This window comes from Miniopterus natalensis, chromosome 18 (assembly GCF_054644295.1).
Source record: "Miniopterus natalensis isolate mMinNat1 chromosome 18, mMinNat1.hap1, whole genome shotgun sequence".
NCBI lineage: Eukaryota > Metazoa > Chordata > Mammalia > Chiroptera > Miniopteridae > Miniopterus > Miniopterus natalensis.
The window spans coordinates 35557081-35585046 of record NC_142098.1 but is presented as its reverse complement, the minus strand read 5'-3'; the positions used below and the strand labels follow the sequence as shown (position 1 = coordinate 35585046).

General features: G+C 54.5%; 1 protein-coding gene across 1 annotated transcript; it reads right to left on the bottom strand.

The window, feature by feature from the left end:
- Window positions 1-124: 124 nt before the first annotated feature.
- POU2F2 (POU class 2 homeobox 2) lies at window positions 125-27904 on the bottom strand. Its single transcript, XM_087827239.1, is given in 17 exon segments — window positions 125-453; window positions 704-777; window positions 909-1110; window positions 2196-2262; window positions 3495-3671; window positions 3749-3897; window positions 3981-4122; window positions 4304-4465; window positions 4760-4851; window positions 4938-5043; window positions 15250-15528; window positions 15765-15824; window positions 15826-15882; window positions 19356-19412; window positions 19549-19583; window positions 19677-19742; window positions 27838-27904. Coding segments are annotated over 17 exon segments (2121 nt in total).
- Between the last annotated feature and the right edge of the window lie 62 nt (window positions 27905-27966).

The following is a 27966-nucleotide window of genomic DNA, read 5'->3' as shown; positions in this document are numbered from 1 at the left end:
CTTTCCTCCTTTGTCACTCCTGCTCCAAGGACCTTCTACGCCCCCACTGCTGGCCTCCTCGCCCTCTTCTAGGCGGGGACCAAAGTGGAGGTCAGGGGAGTAGGAGGGGAGGCCTGGCGGGCCCTCACTCGGGCTTGGACCCTGCCTCCGGCCCCCCCGGGCCTCCAGGGGTCTGTGCTGCGGCCTCACTGCAAGTGGAGGACGAGGAGGAGGAGGAGGAGGAGGAGGAGAGGCCAGGAGACTTGCTGGAGATGGAGGCTGCCACGGCCGCAGCCGCTGCCGAGACCAGGCCCACGCCGGGCGGGGCGCTGAGCAGGGGCAGCCCCGCGTGGTTCAAGAAGAGCGGCGAGGTCACCAGGCCGGGGCTCCCCGGGGCCGCACCGGCTGCCCCCAGCACCAGGTTCCCGCTGCCGTCAAGGCTGGTAAGGGGCAGGGTTCCACCAGAGGCCAGGGCTGGCGGGGAGAGAGAGAGGCTGGGCTGCGGGCGCCTTCCAGCGTCCTGCCCGCAGTGCCCTGTCTTCCCATCAGCCCCATTGACCCCCATGAGCAGCCCTCACACCTTCCCCAAAGGTGAGATGGGTATGAAGAGGCGAGCAATGCAGTGAGCAGGGGCAGGATGGCATGGCTGGAGCAGCAATGGAGGGGCCCAAGGCCCCTGAGGGCAGGGCTGGTGACCATGGGGGTGACATGAGGCAGCACGCACCTTGGATAGTGGCCAAAGGGTTGTTGCTCATGAGGGCTGGACTCAGCCCGGAGCTCAACCCCACCATTGTGCTTCTGCAAGAGGCAAAGCAGGGGCATTAGCAGGGTCAGGGCCGCCGGCAGAACTGGGGCTCGGCTCCCCACCCTGGAAGCAGTAGCGACCCTGCTTCTCCCCACTGTCTTCCCACCTGCAGCTGCCCACTTACCCCGCGCTGGGGTTCAGGCCCGACAAGCCGATAGCCGAGTGGCTGCCTTGAGGGCTGGGATTTGTGCTGTTGGTGGTGGCCGGGGGTGGGGGAGTGACAGAAGGAATGGAATTGAGGGGGGGCGCGGCCCCGCCCCCGCCCCCACCCCCTCCGGCTGTCCGGCTGGGGTGGAGCGTCCCCACAGCTGAGGATAAGGTAGTAACTGCCAGAGAGAGACAGAGAGAGGGAGACTTCAACTTCCACTCGCCCTCCACCCAGGCCCCTGGGTCGACTCCTGCCTGCCTCCTCCAGCCGCAGCCTCCCAGCACCTCCTCAGTCAGAGCCGACTCAGGCCTCCTGCCTCCTCTTCCCGGGGCCGTTTCTTCGTGCTCTGCCACGGTGATGCCAATCACAGTCATCAAAGTAAGAGCAGCGGTCACTCACTGAGCCCATGCCCTGTACCCTGCCCTGAACCTCATCCCAGGGCTCCTTTTATAGGGGTAAGAACAGGGGGCACCCAGAAGACAAAGCCCTTTGGCTCCCTCTAGGGGTCAGGCATGGAGGGTGCGGCTGTGCGCTGACTGGCTCAGGAGCTGGCAGGCTGAGAGGGCTCAGGGCCCAGACTCAGGCCAGGCAGCCAAGGCAGCAATTCCTGGCTCTGTCATGCCTCACCTGTGCCCTTGGGCAAGCGCCTTCACCTCTCTGGCCTTCAGTTCCCTCATCAGGGAAATGGGGATAGTAAAATGAGTGTGAGGATTAAATGAGTCAATATTCTTTATAAAGCATTTAGAACAGTGCCAGGCAACACCCTTACTATTTTTTAAACCTCCACTTATTATTTCTTAATGTGGGGAGGGGCAATATGGTGGGTTTTTAAAAATAGTATTCTTATGTATGGTGTATGACGCCCTGTCCCAAGAAAGGAGGTCTTTGTACAAAAGAGAGTGTGTGTGTGTGTCTTTGTGACACTTGTATGTTTGTATGCATGCATATAGCTTCTGCATGTATTATACATTCATGATAATTTTATAAAACTGAGGCCCAGAGAGGTAAAGTCACTTCTGGAAGTTCACACAGTTTATAAATGCCAGGAACAGAACCCAAGTACATCACCTTTCAGCAACCCCATGCTTTTCTCTGGCCAGGAGGGGTGAATCTGCCCTCTCTCCTCTGTTCTCCCTGCTCCCTCATCCCCAGGCTCAGCCTTGAGGCCCATGGACACCCTGAGCCACTTGAGACCCTTGGGCTCAGGCCTGCATTGTGTTCTCCCCCCCCACTCCACCCCTACCATCTTCTGCCCTCCCTGACCTGTTGTGCTCAGACTGCTGGAAGCTTGGGACATCGGCAAGGTCCCGGCACCCCCTTGGGGTGTGACCTGGGGAGAGAGGAGAGAAGGCAATGGTCAGGCCACTGTCTCCCACCAACCCCTGTGGTGCTCCCAATGGGTATGACGCCTACTCCTTTGCCCCCAGAATGAGGAAGGGGGGCTCTGGGTACAACGCTGTTTGTACTGTGCCAGGTGCTTTCCACCATCCTTCTTCACCGGTACCCTAGCTGATCCTGAGCCACCAGCAGGAACCAGTAATTACCAATCGAGGGGCTCCCACCTATCCTCTGACACTACTCAGTTGCAAGTCTGAAGTGTGGGGGGGGGGGGGCGGGGCTGAGGGTAAGTTGTGTCTCTGCATCAGAGTGTTGGAATGTTATTTGGCCTGATTTTCTGGGAACATCCACCCATCTCCTTGGCCTCCCTGCCTCTAGTCTCACCCTTCCATAAGCCCAGAAACCTTACTCTAAATGTGTCCTGTCCCTCCCCAGCTCAAAACTCCTCTTTAGCCTCACGCTGCCCAAGTTCAAGCTCCTCAGCATGTAACTTGGGTGTCTGGCCCCTGCCCACCCTCTACCACCCTACCCCCATTCATTCAATACATTCCAGCTCCAACCACACTAAATTTACTGGAGTTCCTCAAATTGGGCATGATAAACTCTGGCTTCTAAGCCTCTGTGTACCCAAGTCCCTTTGCCTGTCCTTCATGTAACTGGCTGACTCTCTCTTGACCTTCATGACCAGCTCAGATGGTCCCTCTTTTCTCCATATCATGGGTGGGGGTGCTCCTCTGGGCCCTTTGCTCCTCTCTGTCCTGTCACAGCCCTTTCCACTCTAGATGGAGCAAAGGGATGTCCAAGTGTGTCTGATCCCAACGGGGATGTATGAGGCTGTAGAGCTGAGTGCATACCCAGGGGTGTAATAATGTCCTGCCTGTGTCTGTGTGGTTGTGAGCCTCTGTGTGTGGGGGAGGGTGCCTGCATCTCTTACCCGTATCCATCCCTGTGTGACTACATCCTGTGATAACTCTGTTTGGCCATGTTGGTATGTGTGTGTGCTTGTATCCCCCACATAAAACCACAGTTCCCTGGAAACTGTCCCTGTGTGACAGTGCTCCATGCATGTGACAGCCTGTCTGCAAGGGTGTTTGTACTGTGCCAGGTCTCCCTGCCTCTGTTCTAGGCACTGTGGACAACCAGGTAGATTGTGCTTCACACAAGGTGCCTGCTGAGGGGCAAGGAGGTGGCAGAGTTTTGTGCCCCACCCCCGGGCTCTGGTACCAGATGGGGGCTGTAGCTGGCTGGCTTCCCCGGGCTGGGCAGCATGGGGGCCGCGCTGCAGGGGTTGATGCGTTTCTCCTTCTGGCGCCGGTTGCAGAACCAGACGCGGATCACTTCCTTCTCCATGTGCAGCTGCTCTGCGATCAGCAGGATCTCCTCTGAGGTAGGCTTCTGGTTCTGCGGGCAGAGGGCTCATTAGCGGGGGGCCCCCCCTCTCCCACCCGCCCTCAGCGCTGCCCAGGAAGGGGCCTCACCGCTAGAAAACTCTTCTCTAAGGCGAAGCGGACGTTTGTCTCAATGCTGGTCCTCTTCTTGCGTCTCCGGCCAGGGAGCCCATCGAAACCCAGGCTGGGGCTGCTCAGCTGGTTGGGGCTAGGCAGGCTGGAGTCCACAGACATAGTCTCTGTGCCGGAGAGGAGATGGGGCATGAGAGGGGGCCTCCCCCGACCTGGGAGCCTGCCACCCATCTAGGAACCCCAGTCCTACCTGCGTCGTTGAGCCACTTCTCTAGGAGGGGCTTGAGTTTGCACATGTTCTTGAAGCTCAGGTTGAGGGCCTCGAAGCGGGAGATAGTCGTCTGGCTGAAGTCGTTGCCATAGAGCTTGCCCATAGCCAGGCCCACGTCACCCTGGGCCATTGGGGCAGGGAGAGTCAGCGGTCAGGGTGGAGCTTTCAGTACTGGGCTGGCCCGACCCATCAGGTGACCACGCCCCTCGCCCCGCCCTCGAGATGGCTCTGACTTCGAAGGGTCCACAAGCTCGTCAGGCCCCCTCACCCCCACCCCACTGTGGTTCCCGGTGATCCCTGACCTGCGTGAAGCCCAGCTTGATGCGGCGTTGCTTGAAGGTGCGGGCAAACTGCTCCAGCTCCTCCAGGTCACTGGGCTCCTCGGGGTGGGATGGTGGCTCCAAGCATTTGGGGGGCTGCGGGTGCGAGAGGTGCGGGTCGGGCAGCGTGGGGCGGGTCACGGCCTGGTGGGGTGGGCAGGTGGGTGGGATGCAGGACGGAGGACCAGGATGGGGCTCAGTAATGGCTAGGCAGTCCCCCTTCCCTCCCTCCCTGCCTTCCAGCCTCTTCCTGCAGGTTCCCTTCCACCTGCTCCCAAGAGGCCCCCTCCCCCTCACAGTGGGCTGCCAGTTCCCATCAAGGCTGCACTCTGCCGCCCTGCGTGGGGCCTCTCACTGCTGGAACTCTGCAGATTGCCTCCCAGCCTGCAAACTCCCAGAAGGAGCTGTCCCTGCCTCACGCACTCGGTGGACACTCACCTGTGTGGGCAGCCCCGCCCGCGGCTGGGAGGTCAGAAGAGCTCCCTGGGTTTGCTGAGGTAGCTGGAATAGATTTGGCGTCGGTAGCAGGCCTGGGAAGACAAGGGGGGACACACAAAGTGAGGGAGTAGGGGGACTTCTGTGGGGGCAGCAGGGAGGCCATCAGGTGGGGCCTTACCTGGCTGACTCTGCTGGGCCTGCGGCAGCAGGAACTGAGCAGGTGGCTGAAGGTGATGACCCGGCACAAGGACCAACTGCTGGAGCTGGAGGAGCTGCTGTATGTCCTGGCAGGGAAGGGGATGGACAGAAAGACAGCCTGAGTCCCTCTACCTCACCTGAGCCCCAAGGGGTGCTGCACAGGGTAGCCTGGCACCAGGCAGTGAGGGATGGCACATGGATCTCTGACTGGCATCCCTCAGCTAAGAGCACCTGGGAGGTTTGTCTCAACCCTAGGCTTCTGGAGTGTCCTACTGGGCTGTCCCAGGAGGGCTCACTCTTTATTTACTTTTTCTTCCTTAATGAAATATTTGCCTTGTCTTACATTCCCAGGGAACAAATAGAACTGTTTAAAAATGTAAATCAGAACAAGTCTTTCCTCCTTCTAAAACACTCCGAGGCAAATGGCATCATGTATGGACTGAACTTCTAGCACATAGCGGGTGAGGAGATTGCACAATCACAATCTTTGGCACTACTGTGGGTTGAACTGTGTCCCCCTGAAAGGGGATATGTTGGAATCCCCACCCCCAGACCCCCAGAGTGTGACCCTGCTTAGAGTTAGGGTCCTTGCAGATGACCAAGTTAAAATGAGGTCACTAGGGTGGGCCCTAACCCACTATGACTAGTTTCCATATGAAAAGGGGAGATTTGGACGCAAAGACAGACACGCTCAGAAGGAAGACAAAGTGAAGATCCACAACCTGGGTATTATGTGCCCTGATAAGAATCGAACCCACGACCTTTTGGTGTACAGAACAACGCTCCAACCGACTGAGCCACACTGGCCAGGGCACAAATGCACATACCTTTTAACTCAGCCATTCCGCATCTACGAATTTATTTTAGGGATATACTCACACTTGTGCAAAATAACATCTCTAGAAGGATAGTCCCAGCAGCAAGTGGTGTTTCAGCAAAAGAGTGGAGGTGAGCGCGCAACAGCAGGGGACAAGTGAGTGCATTAGAGTGGATCTTTGCAACGAATATTATGCAGTCATGAAAAATAATGAGGATGCTCTTTGTGCCCTGATATGGAACAATTTTCAAGATGTCTTGTTGAGTAGAAAGCTCAAGAGGCAGAACAGTGGGTATGATGTGCTACTGTTTGTATTTTTAAAAACTTATACCTAGGTTTCTCCTTGGGTGTGCGTGGGTTAGATCTAGAAAACTACACCAGGAACTGACAATACTGTAAACCCTCTGCACCTCTTGATTTTGAACATTTTACTTAGTCCAGCTAAAGACATAACTGTTGAACAGTCACTTCTGCCCAGCATCTCTCCTTTTCCAACCGTTCATCTTGCCACAATTCAAGGCTGCTCCCTGTCCACCTGTGAAGGCCTCCGCTTTCTCTGTGTGCTTTGGGAAGTGGATGGAGTATCTGGGTGCTCCAACCTTTCACCTTTCTCACTCCTGCTGCTAATCATCCAAGACTATGGCTGAAGGGGTTTGGAGTCCTAACACTTTATCCTTTGAAACTGTCCATTCTGCCTTCCCTTTTGTGACCCGCTCCCTGCCCCCCCATCAATAAAATCTGCATGGCTGTCTCCCTTCCCACGAATGAGGGAAGCTTGGGCTTCGGACTTCAGCCCCCACTCCCATTTACAGTGGACCGTGGACCTAATTTTGGTTTCATAATTTTGTCTTCTTTTTCTCTAAAAGGCCCTGCAAATTGTACATATAAATGTCAGACCCCACCAAACTGTACCCACCCTGCTCCACTCTGCATTTCTCATGATGCACTGCGTTTGCCTGTGGACCCTTTTCCTCTGCTGGGCTGAACCTCTAGGGGCAGAGGCACGTCTCATTGTCCTTGCACCCCTGAAAACTTCACAGGGCCTGGTAAGCCCCATTAAATGCCCACGGAATTGAATCAAATAAGAACAGAAATAAAGTCTTATTACAAGTACTTTTTTGATTTCCTATAACCCTTAGCTTATTGATTAAAATATTTGACTCCTGTCTTTCCCAAGCTTGACACTCAGCGAAAAACCCCACTTTCTCCCCTAAAGCCTGAAAGAGCGGTGTCTGCAGATTTCTTTCTGAATCGGCAGGAAGAGGAAAAGAATGGAGAAGATGAAGTGCAATCTGCAGTGGGTCTCACGGTGAGGAGTCCAAATGAAGAACTTAACCGTAGCTACTCAGCCCTAAACTTGGAGGTCAGCCTTGGTTCCCCCCTCCCCTCCCCCTCCCAGTCCACTGCAAGTCCCACCCAAAAGTTCTAAACTTTTTGTGCTCTGAATTCTTTGGTGTCTCACAAAACCTAGAATTAAAAAAAAATTGCACAAGATAAAATATATAAGATTTCAAATGAAATCAATTATATTGAAATACGGTCATCAAAAGCATTTTGAATTGTCATAATAGTAACCTATAGGCTTCTTTAGTTGGCATAGTATTATTTAAGATCAAGCAATAGGTCTGATGACTACTGTAATCTCAAAGCCATAGTGAGTGAAACAGTATTTTAAGAGACCTGCGACAACTGTACAGGATATGGAAACAGCTGTGCATTCCATTGGTGACAAAGCCCAAGTGCTGCTGTGCCACTGTGGTCTGCTGCCTATATTCATGACAGAAGGAAATACTATGTTGTTGGTTAGAGGATAGTGAAAACTGAGACATAACCGTTTTCCAAGTTCAAGGACCTACTTGAATTCGATCCACAGACCCCTTGAGGGGTGATCTGTGGAATCCAGGTTCCTGTTCTAAATTATTAATTGAACCAGAAAACCTTCTTTGGGTTTGATGACATTTGTAATATAATCTAACTCGTTGCCATGGTCTTGCACGAGCCGGCCCCCTGCTTGTGTCTCCTTCCTCGCCATCCATGACTTTCTCACTCTCTAACTCTAATCCTGCCTCACCGGTCTCCTTCCTGTTACTGAACCCAAAAAGAAGTCCCTGCCTCAGGGCCTTTGCACAAGCTGTTGCTGTGTGCCTTCTTCCCCTTCTTGATCTGCACATGAATGGCCCCTCCTCATCACTCAAGTCTCTATCAAACACCCCCTCCTCGGGGAGGCCTCCCCTGGCCACCCCTCTGATAAGGAGTCTTCCTTTCCCTCAGTCAGTCTCTAGTCCATTACACTCTTTTCTTTCCTTCATAGCAACTATCAGCTTCCTGTCTCCCCAACCAGAGTGGGTGCCGGCTCCATGAGGGCACAGATTTGGCTCCCTTATTCCTCACTGTATCCCCCACATAGAAAGGTGCCTGGACATGGGGAACGTTCACTAAATGTTTGTTGTCTAAAGGAATTCAAGGAGAAAGATGATTCTGGGTGAGCAGTGAGCTGGCTCAGGACTGGGGTTGGCCAGTAGGTGGCCCCATTTCTCCACAATCTAGAAACAGCATGCAAGCTGAAGCCACTTGGAGACGCATTACCACCACTCAGGCGGTGCAGCTAGAGGAAGCGCAGAGATGCCAGTGGTGGAAAGGGACCCCGCCAGGATATTTAGTGTATCATCTGCTCAGGACCTAACCTGTGAGAAAGACTGGCACACAGCAAAACACACCCCATGAACGCCGAGAAGGGAAGAGACTCATTCTTGCTTATTGCTGTATTCCGGTCACCCCCACCCCAGTGCAGGCACCCAAAAGGCCACCAAGGAATGTTCAGCGAATGAAGGAGGTAAAACCTAGGACTAGTGCTGTTTGGGGCAGACTATGCTTTGCTACAGTTGGCCACAGATTGGGGGCAGAAAGACTGAGATACGGTTTATATGACACACGGGTGACCTGGAGTATAACTGTTCATTTTCCCATCTGGCTTGGTTCCACCTGGGAGGAAGGAACTAGGGGAGGCCTGGGCCCAGAGCAGCCAGCTGTACCCCGCCCAGGTGCAGGGCCTCACCCCCACGCACAGGGAAGACTCCCCTCAGCCTGTCAGAGGTCTCCACGCTTGCTCTGGCAGCCACCACCAATGGGACGCTGTTTGTCCATGGACACTCACTGGCCACCCTTGATCTGACGAATTATGACTAGCTCTAAGACATGGACAGCCTCAAGTTAAGTCCAGAGTGGGGAGGGCAGGAAGGGATGGGCTCTAGACACCACATAAGTTATGTTGTGATCGATTGTGTTCAAATGAGGACAGGCTCGTGTCAGTCTGCCCAGTGGTGGATGGGCTGCCTGGGAAGGCAGTGAGCACCTGTCCTGAGGGCCACCTGGGTGAAACTGCACCCCATCTGCCCAGAACAGTGCAGAGAGTAGACTAGAGGTGTGTAAGGGTCCCTTCCAGTTGAGAATCTTGGGGGCTTGACCTCAGCCCTCTTGCCTGATTCTTGCTGTGTGACTTCAGGGAAAGCCAACTCTCTCTGGGCCGCAGCCACCTTAAGTGATAAGATGATGGTGCACCTGGAAAGACCCGGGCTCTGGAGATAACCCGAAACCTGACTGTTCCTCACACACCTAGGACCGTGGGCACCTTCCCTCTTTAAGACTCAATTTCCTCAGGTGACACCTCAATAATTCTGACCTCAGGGGCCCATTAAAGGAATTAAATGAGACAACATGGGGAGAATGTTTAGGCTGACCCCTGTTCACTTACGTGGTCCTCCCCACGTGGCAGTCATCATTACTGAGTCATTTCTCTCTCAGAGATTTAGTTTCTTCATCTACAGAATGGGGGTAATAACGTCTAACTCTCCACCAGGTGGTTCTGAGGCCTGAGGAATATTATTATCCATAAAGCATTTTGGAAATCTCAACCTACTCCTCCAGCACGAGCATTTGCTACTCCTGCACCCTCATGTCATCCCCTCACGTCACCCCACCTGACCACGAGCTCTCGAGGGTGGAAGACCCATCTGGCTATGGATTCCATCTTCTTCCTGACAACTCACAGCTTCTAGCTGAGCTCCAGCCTCACATATCCATCTGCCTGTTTGATGCCTCTCCTTGGATGACTAAGGCTCTTCACACCCTACCACGTCCAAAGCAAAACTCCTGGTTTCCTACCCAGCCCTCCAAAACAACCCTTTCCCCCTACTTGCCATCTCAGAAAACCACCTGAACACCACACAGGGGCTGAAGCCAAAGTCCTAGGAGCCACCCTTGACCTATCTCATCCACACCCCCTTGGCCACCTATCATCACCCCCATCTCCCACCTGGATGCCTGCAAGGACTGGGCTCCTCGCTTCTACTCCCGTCCTTCATAGTCCATTCTCCCCACGGCATCAAGAGAGAGCTTTGTCAAGGGTCAATCGGGTCACGCCACTCACCTATTTAAAAACCTCCAACCGTTTTCCATGACACTTATTATTCATTCCAAATCCCTTGATTGGGCCCTACAAGGCCCTGCAAAACCTGGTCCTGCCTGCCTTCCCCTCACCTCTTACTTGTCTTCCTCTCCCTCACTTTGCTCTAACCATACCAACTTCCTCTGTGCCCAGAACAAGTCAAGCTGGTTTCTGCCTCAGGACCTTTGCACTTGCTTTTTCCTAAGCTCTCCCCCTTGGCTTCTTCATAACTGACTCATTCAGGCCTCGGCTGTCAGAGGCCACCTTCTCAGTGAAACCTTTCCTGGCTACCCTATTAAAAGTGGCTTCCTTCCTCTACGGCACCACCCAGTTTCATTTTCTTCATTACACTTACTCTAAAACAGTCTTGTTTTGCTGGTTTGTTTATTGTTTACTATCTGTCTCCCCACTAGAACATAAGGCCCTCAAGGGCAGCCACCTCTGCCTTGTTCATAGCTGTCCCCTCTGGGCCATGAGTGGGCACCTGGCATACACATGGTGCTCAATAAATGTTAGTTGAATGAACAAATGACTACGATTTTTCCAGTCACTAGGAGAAGCTCTAAAAGGGGTGGTGGCGTGAACAGAGGTGGCCTGTCTCTAGCATGGACTCTTCTATGCACCAATGTCCCCCAGAGGTTGGCCCTGCCACATGGAGCCCAGGCAGTCGCAGCAATTGAGACAGAACAGAGAACCACTCCACAGGGAGGAAAACCACCTGCACGTGCATTGTGTGTCACATCCATGCTGCCTCATGCTAAAATTCCAGGACAGATAAGCCCTAGCAGATCCCAACTCAAGAACTGTGGGCCTGGCTCCTGGGCCTGTGGGTGCACTGACAACACCCTCCAGGTGGGTGGTTTGGCTGGCTTGGCACCCACTACCCATTCTTCAAGCAATAGGACCCATCTTTTCCTTATGTGTACTTGCCCACTCCCACTCTTAGGTCACCTGGACCAGGTGTGGCTAACCCCACCTTCTCAGGGGTCAGGGGCACAGACTCAAAGCTGGCCACTGGGTGTATTACCTCCCTGGGCAGGGTGGCTACAAGTCTACAAGTTCTGGTACCCATTTTGATCTCCCCAAAGCAAAAAGGGAAACCTATCTCTGAGGACAGGCTGGACCTTTTCAGTGATACGAGTCAAATATTCCCTTTTCTTCTCAGTCGCCTGGGGTGGTCAGGCTGACACCCTCTCCCAGCTCATCTTTCACTGTCTTCCAACACTAGTTCCCACCTCCCAAGTCTGTGAGCCCACCTTGCTCTCTCACTTAGAATTCCCTGTTCCCACTGCCTGGAACCCCTTTCTCTAGCTCATCCACCTGGTAAACTCTTATTTGTCCCACCTTGGTTCAGATATCACCTCCTCCCGGAAGCCTTCCCTGACTCTCTCAGACATAGGTCACCTTTATTTTCCCACCACACCCAGTAGGTTTCCCTGGGAAACCTTTATTCACTAAGTCCTGCCAGCCTAAAAGGTTTTGTCAAGCTCTATTTGCCATGGTCATATTTAAAAAATTGGGATTTTTTTTCACTCTCCAAATACAAAATGATGTTTTAACAGTTAATGTAAATTTTCAGTCAATGCCTATTCCTACCCCAGACATTCTGAATGACTCCCCTGGAGAGATGTCTTCCCTCTCTTGATTGAAAAGCTGCAGCAAAACATCCCTCATTGATTCAGTAAACACATGTGTGGCCCTCTTGGTGGCAAGCATTGTGCCGAGCACTGGACACACAAGTTAGAAAATGGTGTGATAATCGTCCCTTTATCTGTATAAACTAAGAAAACGCAGGGAGGGCTCCTGCCAAGTGGTTTAAAAAACATTACTTTGGAAGCTGGCATTAGAGGGACAAACCGGAGACTTTCCTTCGTACTTTTTATAACTTTTAAATGATAGGGTTATGAGTGCTTTTGACTTTCCTAGTATTTTTCAACTAAAACATTTCCTAATAGTTCATCAGTGTGTTTGTTTCTCTATAAGACTGGGAGACCTCGAGGGAAAGGATGGGTCTGAGTCACTCAGGGCCTGACACAGGAGGTGGGATATGCCTGTGACATGACCCTGGGACAGAGCTGAGCAGGCATGGAGAGTGGAATCGGAGGGCACAGGACATGGGAGACAGGTGAAACCCAGGGGCCAGGTCAGCCGTACCTCGGTGGACAGCCAGGGCAGGAGGAACATGGTCCCCGCCACAGCCCAGGCCCACACACTGGCAGAACAGAATACACATTTGTCTGTTGTAGGAAGAGATCATGGGCGACAGAGCTCCCAGAAAACAAACCTGGCCTAGCTTTGCACTCACAGAAGACAGACAGGGGAAGATGAGAGCTGAGGGAAGCTGGGGTGGGAGGAGGGAGAGGAAAGGGCTTCAGGAGACCCTGAGAATCAGGCTGGTGGGATGGCAGGTGGCAGGGGTCAGCCTGCTGCTGGTGTCCGCGGGGAGACTGGGGGACGTGGTTCTAGGGGTGTATGGACACAGGGGTGTCTGCTGCTCACAGGGGATAATGGCCTGGCTGGGTCTACACTAGGCTGCCCTGTCCTTCCTCCTCCCTGTCATCTTTGTTCCTTCAACAGATACTTCCTCATATGCTGAGACACAGCCTTGGAGAGCAGAAAGAGGGGTCTGGACTGCAGGTCCCCTGAGGAGGCAGGAGGCAGGAAAGCAGACCAGCCGGAGGGAGGGACAGCATGGGAGACTTCCTGGAGCTGTGGACTCTGGAGCTGGGGCTTGGAGGATGCTGAGGAGCTGTCCAGGGAAAGGGAGGAAGCCGACTCCCAGGTAGGAAGAAGAGCGAGAGCAGGGACACCAAGATTCAAGACCTAGTGCAGAGCCCTGAGCCTCGGTGTTGCTCTGTGAAGGGCCATTTGTGCTTCGAGGAAATGGAACATCTGCTGCTGGGGTCTCTGGTGGCCGGGGTGAGGGGCAGGACACATGTCCCGTGGTCAGCTGAAGGCAGACCCAGATTGTGTGGTTAAAACCCTGGATTCCTAGGCCACTCTGCCACTCATGCTCACAGTGCGACCTGGGGCAGGCACGTCAACTTGCCCCTCAGAGCCTTTGTGGATTCAAGGTGGTCACATTAGCACAGTGCCTGGAACCAAGGCAGTGCCAAACAGGCTCTGGTTACGGTTGCCGGCAAGTCCAGCATTGGGAGTCTACGTCTGAAAAACCGTTATGGAGCCGTAGACACTGATGGCTCTGGGAACCAGGCCCAGAGGCAGGAAGCTCTAAGGAGGCAGATACCAGCTTGGTGTGAAGGACAGTCCCAAATGGGAGCGCTGGTCACTAGTGCTAGAACCCTTTGCACAGGCAGAACCCTGTCAAGGGAACAGCCTCGTGGGCTGGACAGCGCCCTGGCATAGCAGCACCTGCCCAGGGGTTCTGTGAAGGGGGTGGGGAGAGGAAGCCACCTGCAGAGCAGTCATTGTGCAAAACCCGGGGCTAAGGGAAGTTAAACAGGATTCCTTGCTGTAGGACTTCTCAGGACCTTCACCGCCTTGGAGCACGGGCTGAAGGCTCAAACGCTTACGGAAACCATGCAGATAGCATAGATGGGTGGCGCGGGCAGATGTGGGTGGGTGGGCCAGAGCGAGTAGGCCTCGCAGAAGGCAAGTCTGCCCAGCTACTCTACTCTCACTGGTTATCCTCATGGGAAATCTGTTGGCGACGGTCATGGGTTGAATTGTGTCCCCCAAAGATATGTTGGAAGTCCTAACCCCTGGTGTCTGTAAACTTGACCTTATTGAAAATAGAGTCCTTGCAGATGTAGTCAAGTTAAAGTGAGGTCATTGGGGTGGTCCCTCATCTGATGATTGGTGTCCTCATAAGATGGAGAAATTTGGATACAGAGGGAGACACCACAGAAAAACAATGGCGGAGGAAGAGATTGGAGCAGTCTATCTACAAGACAAGGATTTCTGCACTCCCCGAAGCTAGAAGAAGCAAAGAGGGAGTCTCCCCTGGAGCCACTAGAGAGAGCGCAGCCCTGCCGACACTTTGCTTTTGGACTTCTGATCTAAGACAATAATCTCTTGTTTTAAGCCACCCAGTTTGTGGAACTTTGTTACAGCAGCCCTAGGAAACTGACACAGCCCCTAATCAGGATTTGTCCAGAAGTCTCCAGGATGGGGAGGAAGGATGCAGGACTTCCTACCTCAGGATCATAGTCCCCTTTTCTGAAAGAGCGATTCACTGGCTGAGCCAGGGACACCATATGAGGCCCTAATTCTGATCTCAGCCTTTCGTTTTGCATCCACACAGGTACCATTCATGGGGTGACTCCTGGTCTCCTCAGCTGTAAATTGAGGATAACATGCCAACCTCCCAAGTGGCTGTGACCCCTCAGCCAGATGCATAGAAAATGCTTGGACGGGCCCAGCTGAGCATGGCTCAGAGGTTGAGCATCGGCCTAGGATCCAGGAGATCACAGTTTGATTCCCAGTCAGGGCACATGCCTGGGTTGTGGGCTCGATCCGCAGTGGGGGGCGTGCAGGAGGCAACTGATCAATGATTTTCTCTCATCATTGATGTTCCTCTCTCTCTCCCTCTCCTTTCCTCTCTCTGAAATCAATAAAGACATATTGAAAGGAGAGAGAGAGAGAGAGAGAGAGAGAGAGAGAGAGAGAGAGAGAGAGAGAGAGAGAGAAGAAAGAAAGAAAGAAAGAAGAAAGAGAGAGAGAGAGAGAGAGAGAGAGAGAGAGAGAGAGAGAGAGAAAGAAAGAAAGAAAGAAAGAAAGAAAGAAAGAAAGAAAGAAAGAAAGAAAGAAAGAAAGAAAGAAAGAAAGAAAGAAAGAAAGAAAGAAAGAAAGAAAGAAAGAGCGAGCCAGCTTGGCCAGGCACTTGTCCTGTGGAGGATGCCCCTTCTCTGAGCCTCTCTTTGCCCCTCTGAGAGATGGGGCAGCATCCCCCAAAGCTTCCTAGGGTTGCTGGGAACTGCCTGGCACGTAGCTGGCGGTGGGAATGGTCCGCGAGGGTCAGTCAGCCCCTGAGGGGCGTCCACTGGGGCCTTGCTCCCTGGCTGCCCTTACCTGTGCTGTGAGCTGGATGGGCTGGGACAGGGTGAGCTGTGGGGTCCCCGGGGGCTGGCTGGCAGGCTGTGGCGGTGGCAGGTCGCCCCCCCCAGAGGAGGCTGGGGGCTGCGAGGTCGCGGAGGAGGCAGAGGAGGAAGAGGAGGAAGAGGAGGAGGAGGTGGAGGAGGCGGCAGCAGCGGCGGCGGCGGCATTGGACTGCTGCACGGCGGCGGCCAGGAGCTGGGCCTGCGCTTGCTGCAGGAGGAGCTGCTGCTGAGCTGGCATCAGTGCCGTGAGCTGTGGGGCAGGCGGGACAGCGGGACGCAGGGGGCACGGGGAGGAGCAGAGAAGGCAGAGAGGGGTTAGTGCCTGAGCCAAACAGGTTAGGGGACCAGTCTTCCAGGAGGCAGAGGAGGGCAAGAGGCAGATGACAGAGAGTGGCATGGCCCTGGAGGGACACCCGGGCCACTGGTCCTATAACAGATGGAGGTGACCGGCCTGTGACCCTGTCCCTGTCCTTCCCAAGTACTTACCCCAGCAAGCTGGCTGCCCGTCAGCATGAGCTGGGCCTGGGGCAGATGTGGCTGAGCCGGCTGGGGGGGGCGGGGGTGCTGCTGGGGCTGAGTCACCACTGGGGTCTTCAGCCTTGATCTGGGGGGGAGAGAGGCAGGGTCCGGGACCCCAGAATGTTAAGTGGAGGCCAGAGAGAATGCCCACCTGCGAACCAAAGAGAGGGCACGAGTGTGGCAACAGCAGCCTCCGGAGGGCACAGGAGGACAGGACAGGGTATGGAGGCCAGACCTGCACTGACTCACCGAGGCCTCAGGCCACCCCTCAGGCCCATTTCCTCATCAGTCAGATGGGCTACCACACCCCTGCACCCAAACTCCCTACGGGAGAGGGCCACCTTTGGGGAGCACTTTCCCCTCTGGGGAGTCAGTTTCCCCATTTGTAAAATGGGAGATGATACTATGGGGCCCTGGAACCTCAAATAAGGGGGTCTGGGTCTCACAGTCCTGATCTCCTTCAACCAAAGGTGCATCTCTCTCTTATTTGTCCAATGGAGTAAGATTTTATCGGAAGATAGGGTCTTAGGATAGTAAAAAACAAACAAACAAAACCTCACTGTTTTAGAACATAGGTCACAAATTCAAATGCAAACAGAAACAGGCAGACAGCACAAATGGGTGCAGTGGGCAGAGAATGTCAGGTGGGCTGAAGAGACTGTGCCCACCAGCCTGCCCAAAGGGGAGATCTACCCGGCTCCTACTCTGCTCCTGCCAGCCACAGATTTTAAAATATAAAGCAAGAGTGCTACAGAACAAGGAAAGCACATCTGCAGGCTTGTGGGCCCAGATGCTGCCAGCTGTCAGCCTGCACCCCCAAGTCCCCCAGCTCCTCCTTATCTTTCTGTAGGATGCGGAGGCATCTTGCATCAAAAACGTAGGGCAACCCGGACAGTGTGGCTCAGTGGTTGAGCATCGACCTATGAACCAGGAGGTCAGGGTTTGGTTCCTGGTCTGGGGCACATGTCGGGGATGCAGGCTCAATCCCCAGTAGGGGGTGTGCAGGAGGCAGGCAATCAATGATTCTCTCTCATCATTGATGTTTCTATCTCCCTCTCCCTCTCCCTTCCTCTCTCTGAAATCAATAAAAACATATTAAAAACAACACCACACAGCCAGGCATGTGAGCATCGACCTAAGATCCAGGAGATCGCTGTTCCATTCCCCATCAGGGCACATGCCAGGGATGCGGGCTCGATCCCCAGTTGGGGGCATGGGGGCATGCAGGAGGCAGCCGATCAATGACGACTCTCTCATCATTGATGTTTCAACACTCTCTCTCCCTCTCCCTTCCTCTCTCTGAAATCAATAAAGATATATTTTTTTAAAAAACAAAAACAACAACAAAAAACGTAGGGCAGACCAGCATAAAGTAGCCCTGGCCTCCTTCCTCTCCTACACAAAAAGCCAGACACTGGTGGGCTCGCCTGGGGGGTCTGTTGGTAAAGAACACGTGGGGGTGGGAGGAGGCATGGCTTGATGAATCACTCTCTTGGGGCCAGAGGGGACGTTCGGGATCATCCTGCAGCCCAGTGTCCCAGCATCGTTTTGCTAAAAAAAAAAAAAAAAAAGGTGCGTAGGAAAAGCAAACTGTGCAAGGTGATACTGCAGCTTGGCACGGGTGTAGCATCTGGAATGCAGACCGTGGCAAAGACAGACGCCCGGAAAAGGGCAAACAATAGAGGTGAGTGGCGTGCCCCAAAGTATGGGATGCAAATGTGAGAAAGTTTGAGGGGCACAGGGTGCAGCATGAAACAACAGTGAGCATTAGAAGTCAGGGCAGCGGCTGGATTCCCGGCGGGGAACCAGAAGCTGCTGGGAGTCGGGTCCTGCTCTGCGTCTGGCTTTGGTGCTGGAGACACGGCTGCTCAGTTTGTGAAAACCCAGAGTTGTACACTGAGGATCTGTATGTGTGTCATGTTTCAATCAAAAGTTTTAAAAAACAACATCGACACTCCTGGCGCAGGGCGAGAACACTCCTCCTGCAGAGCTCTTTCGTTCCTTCTGGTTCTCTAAGAGAGGCTCTGTCAGGTGCTAGGATGTGGGACACCTCCCAGCGCTGGCCACTCCCCTGCTAACTGAGAGCAGGCCTGGGGCTCAGACCCTTAGGCAGGCAAGAGTCTCTGGGTACATTTTAATAATCATTGCATTTATTTCCATGGCAAGTGATTTTGGTTTTCCGTTTGTGAAATTTCCATTTTAAAAAACATTTATTTCAGCTGTTGAAAGAGCAAGCGGGTTCCTGAGTCGAGGCTGACTGGCGGGTGCTCGGGTTCTTTTTGTCATGCTCTACTTTTTTATCTGCTCATTCCCCCAGATAAAATGTTTTGGTGTTGTTTTTTTAATTGAGCCAATTGACAAAGGTATGATGGAAATGATCGTACACGGTGGTGTGTGGATTTGTCTGAAATTGTGAGGGGAGCATGCAGTAGCAGAAAGCCTGGCACAGGAGAGATGGAGGGGCGGACAGGCCAAGGCCGGGGGTGGCCTTGAGCTTTCCCTGGGAAAGGGAGTGAGAACCCTTCCTTCCCTGGGCCCCACTGGTTTCCCCAGGAAGAAACAGGGCTGCCATGGGGCCAGGAGAGGCTGCAAAGATTCAGCTGAGGAAGGAGGGTGTGGAGGAGTTGGACGCTCTGAGGGCTCAGGTCAAAGCCAAAACCAAGATCAGAGAGAGGGAGCTCCAAGCGGGAGCCCTTGTCCCCTGGGCCCTGTCCAACTCACTCAGGACCACACACCTGCCCACCAAGTGGCATCAAGGCATGCTAGCTGTGGAAGGGACCTCCGAGGCCATCAGATCTGACTGTCCCCCTCCCCCCATGTTAGAGAAGAGGAAACTGAGAAGCCCAGAGGGGGGAAGTGATTTTCCCATGGTCACAGAGCAGTCCCCAGCCCTTTCACCCAGTCCCTCTGCCACCTTTGGTAAGGATCAAGATTCCTGCCCATGCCCTGCCTACCCCAACCCCCCCGTGCTGCCTTTAGGACTCTGGACCTGCCGGCTGCCCCCACCAGGCTGGAGGATGGAGACCTGGGCCCCAGACACCCCAGGAAGCCCATCAGTGCTCAGCAGCAGGGCCCCATCTGGATTTGGGATTTGCTCTGGTGGCCACTTTCGGCCTCCCCATCATCCTCTCCTCCAGCATCCCTTCATTCCCCAGCCATCTTCACTGGGTCTGATGTCCCCTGGTCCCCTACCCCCTGAGTGTGTGTTGGGGGGCAGAAAATGGGGTGGGGCAGGCCCCAGTTCGGTCAGGGAAGTTGGGATGGGGGCGGGCCCTTGGCTTCCTGTTGTTCATCGCCCTGGGGCTCTGGGGGGGATTTCCCTGGCCACCCCCACCCCCCAGGGAAGGGGAAGGAGCCCGGGTGAGTCACAGGCCTGGGGCGGGAGCCCAAGGGTGAGAAGGGGTGGGAGGAGCTTTGTCACCAAGGTACGGGGCTAGGTGCCCCCTTAGGCCCTGGGCCCATGACAGGCCTGTGGGACACTCTCCCAAAAGCAACTGCCACCATTCACAGGACATCCCCTTCCTTCCTCCTGCCCTGGCTGTTCTGACAGGTGCTTACCTTGGTGCTGGGGCCAGTTGGGGACACGGAGAATGGGGAGCTCTTATTCTGGGGGTTCTGTGAAGAGAAAGTTGGGGGGGGGATGGGACCTGTGAGATGAAGCAGCTTCTGACACCATGTCCCTTCCCCACAGAGCCCCCTGCTGCTCCCTTCTCCCCCTCCCCGCCCCTCCGCTCATCCACTCCCTGCTAACCTGGTGGTTAGTGTCTGGTCCATTTCTTTCAGTGTCTGAAATGAGAGGGAAAAGGTGAGTTGTCACCAGTTGTCCCTGCAGCTCCCCACCGCACCTGCCCCCTGCCCACCCTCTGCCTCCCCACACACCTGTGTGCTCTGACGGGGAGTCCAGACCTTGCTTCTCGGCCTCCAGGGGCTTAGACATTCTTATTTCTGGGGACAGAGGAGGGATGGAAGTGGGGTGAGGAAGGGGAAGCCAGGAAGGCTCTCAGTCCTTCCTCCAGCACCACCCCAGCCTCTCCCCAAATCCCCTCCCCCCCCCACCCTCTGCCACCTTGCAAGTGTCTCTTTCCGGAGACACACCCTTGGTTCTGGGCCTCTGCCCTTCTCTGGGAGGACAAGAGAAGGGCCTTCAGGCCTTGAGGCTCCTGACTGATCCTTTCTACCCTCCAGAAGGTGCACAGGGAGGGTTGGCCCTGGGAGGCGATGGGGCAGGGCAGGAGGTAGACAGTGGCCGGTGGTCGTGAGAAGACCTCGCTGCCCGGCTTCCTGGGAGGAGGTGGGTGATGTTCCAAAGGAGAGACTCAGCCCGGGGCTTCTGCTCAGGCGTGCCGCCCAGGCGCCCGTCCTGCCTCACCAGGTTTCAGCTGAGGCATGTTTTCCACTCTGAGCGGGGCCTGGGGGATGTGACAGGACTGCAGCATCCCCAAAGGAACGAGTCTTAAGATCTCCGGGTGTGATTCAGCCACCGCCAGCGGGTCCCCCGGCCCACTACTTTCCCTCCACACCTCACTCCCACCGGTCTCCCTTCGTGTATTCCGTGCATAGGCGTAGCAGCCCCGCTCTGATCTCAGTAACTCCAGCTCCAACTCCTTCCGGCTCTGCTCTGACCTTGTCCTCAAACCTAATCCTAGACCTCTCCTGGGACTTGAATTCCAACTGCGTGCCCAAATCCCAGTGAGATACCTGGCCCCTAAAACACAATTCCTTTCTATAGTTCTACCGACCCTGGAAATGAAAGGCAGTGACCAAGGGGAGGTGGCAGGCAGCAAGCTGGCACCAGGGACACAGTGCAATGGAGACAGCCCTGTCTTCTTAGTGCTTTGATGCTGACAGTGGAAAGTGGAGTGCGTACCAGTGCCAAGCATAGGGCTGGGTGTGACTCCAAACGCATGTTAGAAATTGTTGCTAATATTACTCCCTTTCACAGAGAAGGAAACTGAGGCTCTGAGGGGATGTCACCTCCCCAAGAGCACTGTGAGACGGCAGAGGTGCCCTGACTGGACCCCAGTCTTTGTGACTCCAGGGTGCAGCTTTTAATCAGGACTGATATAGGCTAATGGACCCCAGTCATGACTTCCACCCACCTCACTGCCAACAGTCACCCCAGCCCAAGCTCACCCTGACACCAACTCCAGCCCAATCCTTCCTGGTCTTGGACTTTCCCCCCCCAAATCTAGGCTTCTGCCTGACACGTTCTCAATCCCCTTACCCACCCTGGATCCCAACTCCCATCCAGATAGTCCAAGATCTTCATTTGGGCTCGATTCCCAACTTGGCCTCAGACCTTAATCATGACCCAAATGTCTCTCCCACGGGTTACTCCAAATCCCCACCTACGCGGTGATCCCACCCTGTCAAAGGAGCTGTCCAACTCCAGTGTGATCTGAGCCCATTATTTCAGAAGGCCAGCTAAAGAGAGAGCTGGGACGTCCTCAGCAACTGAAAAAAGTCCAGGAATTGCCCTGGTCTCAGCGGTTAGAACAGAGCATCAGCCCGCACACCAAAGGTCTAGGGTTCGATTCCTGGTCAAGGGCACGTACCTTGGTTGCAGGTTTGTTCTGGCCCCTGTAGGGGAGCGTGCCCGAGGCAACCAATCGACGTGTCTCTCTCACATTGATGTATCTCTCTCTCTCTCTCTCCACCCCCCTCTCTTCCACTCTCTCTGAAAAAAAAGACAGTCCAGGAATTTTGCAGCTGAGGAATTTTGCCGCTCGGGTTTAAAATTCCTGATTAAGAAGGCAGGTCCCACACTACTGGTGGGAGTGTAAATTGATACACGAACAAGTCAGGAAAGCTAAGAGGTGCCCCCTCCTTCCCCACCGCACACCCACTCCCGGCATCCTGCCCACCAATGCCCACAGGCACACGTGTTCCCAGCAGGCCTTTAGTAAAGGCCCTGAACTGGAAGTAACTCATGGGTCCCTTTCACGGGGAAATGGATCAACAAATTGTGGTATGTCCACACAGGGAAATACTCCACAGTGGGAAAAAGCACGAACTCCTGCATCACAGACCACTGATCTCACAGACCTGAGGCCAAGGGGAGGACATCAGGCACAAAAGTGTACAGACAGTAGGACTCCAATTACTCAAAGCTCAGAAAGAGGGGAGATGGTATCAAATGATCAAGGTCAGGTGGTGGGTACCTTTCGGGGGTGCCAGCTGGGAAAGGGCATGAGGAAGGCTGCAGGGGTTAGAAATGTTTCGCATCGTGATCTGCTTGGTAGTCAATATGAGTTTATACACATGTAAAAATTCATCATCAGGCTGTACACTTAAATTCAGGGTACTTTGCTATAGGTTAGTTAAGTTTTCACACAAAAAAAGGGGAAAAATTAAAAGCAAAAACAGACTAAACCAGCATGTAGTTCCATTAAGGCATAGGCTGGTGAGGCTGAGGTGGGGAGCGGGAGCCCAGAATGGTACGGGAGCTCAGGCCCTGTTTCTGGGCTCTAGGGATGGGGCATTGAGTGGTTGATGATCCTGAGACTCACGCAAAGGGAGCTGCGGTGAGGCCCTGCTCCTGACTCTGGGGCACCAAAGGCAGGAGTGCTGTCTAATTCTGGCTCAAAATCACCCAGTCCTTGGCCTTGCTCTAGGCAACATCTCACCCTAAGACAGCCTTAAATCCTGCCCCTCCTAGCATCCCTGAAACCCCGCCCAGTCCTGTCCCCTCCCTTCAGCCAGTGTCCACAGTGCCCCAGGGAGATCCTTCCTACACCCTGGCCCTGAACCCTTCCCTGGCTCACCATCTCCCGAAGAAAAGCCCAGGCTCTTTGGCCGGCCTTTGGGGTGTGGCCCCTGCCACCCTCCACTGCCATCTCTAACCACTCATGCATCATGCAGCCACACCAGGCATCTCCTTCTGCTTGGGGCTTCTGCTTCATGGGAAGCCCAGACCTTGAAGGTTCCCTACTCCCGCCTGGCTGGGGAATGCCCCTCCTGCCGCAGACCAGGGCAGCCTCTGACCTCACCTCCACCCCAGAGAGGCCATGCTCATCCTCAGCTTCTGCTACGGGCTGCATTGTGTCCCCCAATATTTATATGTTGAAGCCCTATCCCCCCAGTACCACAGAATGCAACTGTATTTGGAGATAGGGTCTTTAAAGAGGTAATTAAGTTAAAAAAAGGTCATTGGGTCAGGTGGGTCCTGATCCAATATGACTGGTGTCCTTATGAGAAGAGGAGTTTGGGACACAGACACACACAAAGTGAAGACACAGGGAAAAGTCTCAGAAGAAACCAGGCTTACTGACACCTTGACCTTGGACTTACAGCTTCCAGAATTTTGAGAAAATTAATTTCTGTTGTTTAAGCCACCCAGCTGTGCTATTTGTTACAGCAGCCCTAGCAGACGAATATGGCCTCCCACAGTTGTGCCCTCCCACTGTCCTAGCCACGACCCCATAGTGCCGTGGCCCTCTGTGTCCCGGTCCTTTCCCACCACACCAGGATGCAAAGTTGGATCTGACTCACCATTGGCATCACCCAGCTCAGAAGAACAGGTTGCCAGTGTTTCTGACTGTCCCTCCCTGCAGCTCTGTCTCTTCCTTGTTTCTGCCTCTGTGCTGCTGTCTCTCTGCCATTTAACTAATGTTTCCTGAGACTGTCACGGATCGGTCCCTCTGCCTGGAATGCTGTTCTCCACTCTGTCCACTGGCGACCTTCTACTCATCCCTCAGGACCCAGCACAGGCTCCGTCCTCTATGAAGTCACCACCCCTGATACTCACAGATGTCTCTCCCATGCTCCCTCCACCCTGACCCAGCATCTGCCCTTGTCACTGTCTTAGAGGCTATAGCCATTTGGACCCCAGTATGTCTCCCCCCCTTAAACTAGGATCCCCTCAGGGGCAGGTCTGACTTATCTTAGGGTGCCTGACACTGCCTAGCATTAGGCATGTGGATCCAATGAACGAGGGTGGTCCCAAGCCCAGATCTCCTCCTCCAGGCCTCTGCCTCTGCTCTTCTCCCACCTGGGGCCACCTTTTCCATTTCTAGCAGCAAGCTCCTGCTCCTCTTTAAGGCCCCAGCTCATGTCACCTCCTCTGTGAGGTCCTCCCTTACTCCCCAGGTGGTCATTGTTTCTCTCATCTGGGATGCCCCTGCCTCCTAACATACCCTGACCACCTGGGCATGGACCTAAAGCCCAGACTCATCACTAGCATCACCCATCTCAGAAGAACAGGTTATCAATATTTCTGACCATCTCTCGCTGCAGCTTTGTCTCTTAGGTGGGCTCAGGCTGGGACTGTGTCTTTGTAATGAATAAATGCATGAAAGACTCTCCCAGGGACCAGGACCCAATCCTGTCCCAAACGAGCCCTTCTTCCTGATGTCACCTGATACCTCGACCCTCCGCCCAATCCCTAAGCAACTCCAACCTACACCTTTAAGGTAACAGCCCCTCTGCAGGGATAGTGGCTGGAGGGACAAAAGTGGTCTGAGGGGACACTTCCACCATTGTTTCCTTTGTTCTCCCTAATCCCACCCCACCCCCCAACACACACACACACACACACACACACACAGCCTCACACCACTGTTCCTCAGGCTGGCCAAATGGCAAAATGGCCAGTGCTGCCCTTTGCCCAGGCCTCGCCAGCTCTTCTTCTCCTCCGTCAGAGCCCCATCAGAGAAAAGGGTCTCATCAGGCCTTCCCCGCCAAGGACAAATAGGGGACTCCATTTCCACCATGAACCCAAAGCCACGGGATGACCTAATGGACACTGGAGGGCACTGAGCCACCAACCCTGCAGGCAGGCTGCACCTGGCCCAGCAGGGCTGCCCCACGCCCCTCTCTCTCAACTACAAAAATACTAATGCTATTCCCACCCCAGACACAATTTCACTGGGACAGGGGGCGGCCTGGATATCAGATTTTCAAAAGCCCCCGTCCCTGCGATTCTAATGTGCTCCCGCCCCTAGAAACTTCTGAAGCCTCTCTCAAAGACACCTTCGCACAGAAAAGTTGGTTGCTTATTTATGAACGTTTATAGCGGAACAGAACAGGCAGGGAAAAGCAAGGCAGAGCCCTGCAGGGCCCCTTGATTCCCACCATCCCGTCCTCGAGTCAGACCCACCCAGGGCTGCCCACGCCCCTGGCCTCACACCCACTTGCAGGCTTGCCCCAGGCGATTGCCCCAGGCCTGGGACTCTGGCTGCCCTCCTCTCCTCACCCTTCCCTCGCCCCTCCCACCCGACTTTCACTTCTCCTCTGCATTTCCCCCGGCCGGTTTTAGCAGACTTGGGTCAGCTTCTCGTTAGCACTTACCGAAAATGGGGCTAAATATAGAGGGCCCAAGGGCTGCCCCTCACCCCTCTTGGTCCCACTTGGCTTGTCCCCTGGGTCCCCTGCCTCCACAGACTGCTTCAATCAAGGCTTGGCCTGGGAGCCCCTTTGGGCTGAATCTGCGCTGCCGGGAACCTCTGCCCGCCCAGCTGGCCTAGTCTGGGCCTCCTCAGGAACCACACCTCACACCCCCACAGCCCCACAGCTGTCCCTGGGCAGCCTCAAGGGAGTGAACACTTCTGAGCTGTCAGGAGGGAGGGATGGAGATATGGGCAGACACAACAAGAGATGTGGCCCCACAACTGTGCTGACAACAGGCAAGAGCTGCCACAGCACGCACACCAGGGCCACAGCCAGGCAGGGTCCCAGACATGATGGAGACATGCAACTCACATAGGGATGGGTGTGCACAGATCCCAGACAGGAATGTGTGCAGATGAAGACAGAGGCCCAGACACAGTGACATGGGCAGATATGCAAAGCACACCCAGACATGAGTATGCACACCTGCGCTTGCTTACACACACACACACCCAGTCACACCGAGAGACGTACACACTCACACATCCAGAGTCACTCACAGACAGAAATGCAGTTAGATACAGATGTGCACACATATCCCCAGGTCACTAAGACGCACACACAGACGTGCACACACGCACACCCCAGAGTCACTCATAGACAGATATACTCACACACAGATGTACATCCACAGATACACCGAGGTCACTCAGCTAGACACGCACACACAGACATGCACACACTCACATGTCCAGAGCCACCTCATCCTGGGAGATGGCCAGGGCGGACCCCTGAACCCAGTTCACAGATGTGCAGCCCAAGACCAAGCAGCCCTGGCCAGTGTTGCTCAGTGGTTGGAGCATTGGCTGGCGGACCAAAGGGTTGCGGGTTCGATTCCCAGTCAAGGGCACGTACCTGGGTTGCAGGTTTAATCCCCGGCCGCGGTCAGGGCATGTGCAGGAGGAAACCAATTGATGTGTCTCTCTCACACAGATGTTTCTCTCTCTCTCCTCTTCTCCCCCTCCCTCCTTGCCTTCCACTCTCTCTAAAAGATCAATGGAAAAAGTATCCTGGGATGAAGATTAACAACAACAACAACAAGACCAGGCATCGTGAGTGACCTGCCCAAACCACATAATGTATTGGGAGGGGGGACCCAGGGCAGGCCTCCCAGGCAGGGAAACTCAGTGAGAAATCCCAAGTCAAGGTTGTAATCCAGTGCCTAGCATGTATGAGGCCCTCATTCAACCCCAGACAGGGATGAGTCAGTGGGGGAGCAAACAGCCTGCATACGTGGATGCCCTGGATCTGTGTGCACAAAGTATGCACACACACACATGCATGGTTGCGCGTGTGATCACTTCAGTAGGCAACCACATGCCATCCTGTCTTCTTTCCACTTCAGTCTCCTCCTCACCTTTTTACCTTATTCACACCTACTCATCCTTCACATATCAGCCAAGACATCCCCTCCTCCAGGAAGCCCTCCCTGACCCCCCACAGGCTAAACTGGACAAGTCTTCTGGATTCCCACAGCCCCCTGTGCCTCCACCTCCAAGCCCTGAGCCCCCTGCCTGTGCCTCCTCTGTTGTCTGGTGACTCATCTGTCTCTCCCACTGGACTGGGGACTCCAGGAGGACAGAGCTGAAGCTGCCTTCTGGTTGTATTTCCAACACCCAGCACAGAGCTGTCAAATAACTACATGTTGATGGAGGGTCACATACATTGATGCACACAGGATGGCACACACCAAACAAGACTCATCCCCACTGTCCCCCAGAAATGTGACACATACCCACAGTCGTACCTATGTGACCACAGATAAAACAGTCATGAAGTACTGACGCTTGCCATGTTCTGGGCACCGTGTTAAGCACTGGCACATATTAGCTCAGTTAACTGTCCCATCAGCACTGCTGAGAGATAACTATCATCATGCAGAGATAGAGCACTACATCAAATGAGACAGCAAACCCAAAACTCCTTGTACGGTGCCTGGCACTCAGTGTTCACTCAGCCGACTGACATGGGAGGGGGGGCAGTTATTAAGCACACAAGCATATAAATTTTCAGGCAGTGGTACGTGCCATCAAGAAAAGACAAGCAGGGCAAGGGGACTGAGAATGGCAGGATGAGTGGCCAGTTCAGATGGGAAGGTCACGGAAGGCCTCCCTGAGGAGGTGACATCTGAGGCGAATGAAGTGAAGTGAGCCAAGAGATCACTGCCAAGGCTACCCTTACAATGGCACACACAGCAGCCCCCCACGCTCCCTCAACGCAGACACACGACAGTCATACTCAGGAGACTCACGGCGACCTCACACACAGGGTACACAGACGCAAACACACTCTAAAGCCGGCACGGCGCTCAGCCTTCCAACAGGTTCGCAGCCCCGACTCATGGCCCACCCACCGGTCCTCCTTACAGGAGCCCCCTACCAACCCCGGGTTGAGTCCCTCCCCCCGGGGCCTTCAGGACCAGGCGGCAGAGATGGGGAGAAGAGGTCGGCAGCCCCAGGTGTCTGATGCGGGAGGGGAGAAGAAAAGGGGGCTGGGAGTGGGGAGCCAGGGTGGGAAGGGGGAAGCTGCTGAGGGACAGGGCGAAAGGACAGAGGAGACAGCTAAGCAGGAGGGGCAGGGCAGGCCAGCGATGGGCACAGCCGGACAAGCCCAGGAGTTGCCCACATTTCTGGGCAGCGGCGCGGGCCCTTACCTGGAGCCCCCATGCTGGAGTGAACCGTGCTGCCCGCCCCACAGGGCTGGGGGAACAACTGTGTCATCTCCCCGCCCTCTCTGGGGGCCAAGTCCTCTCTGCCGGAAGTCACCCTGGGAGGAAACCACA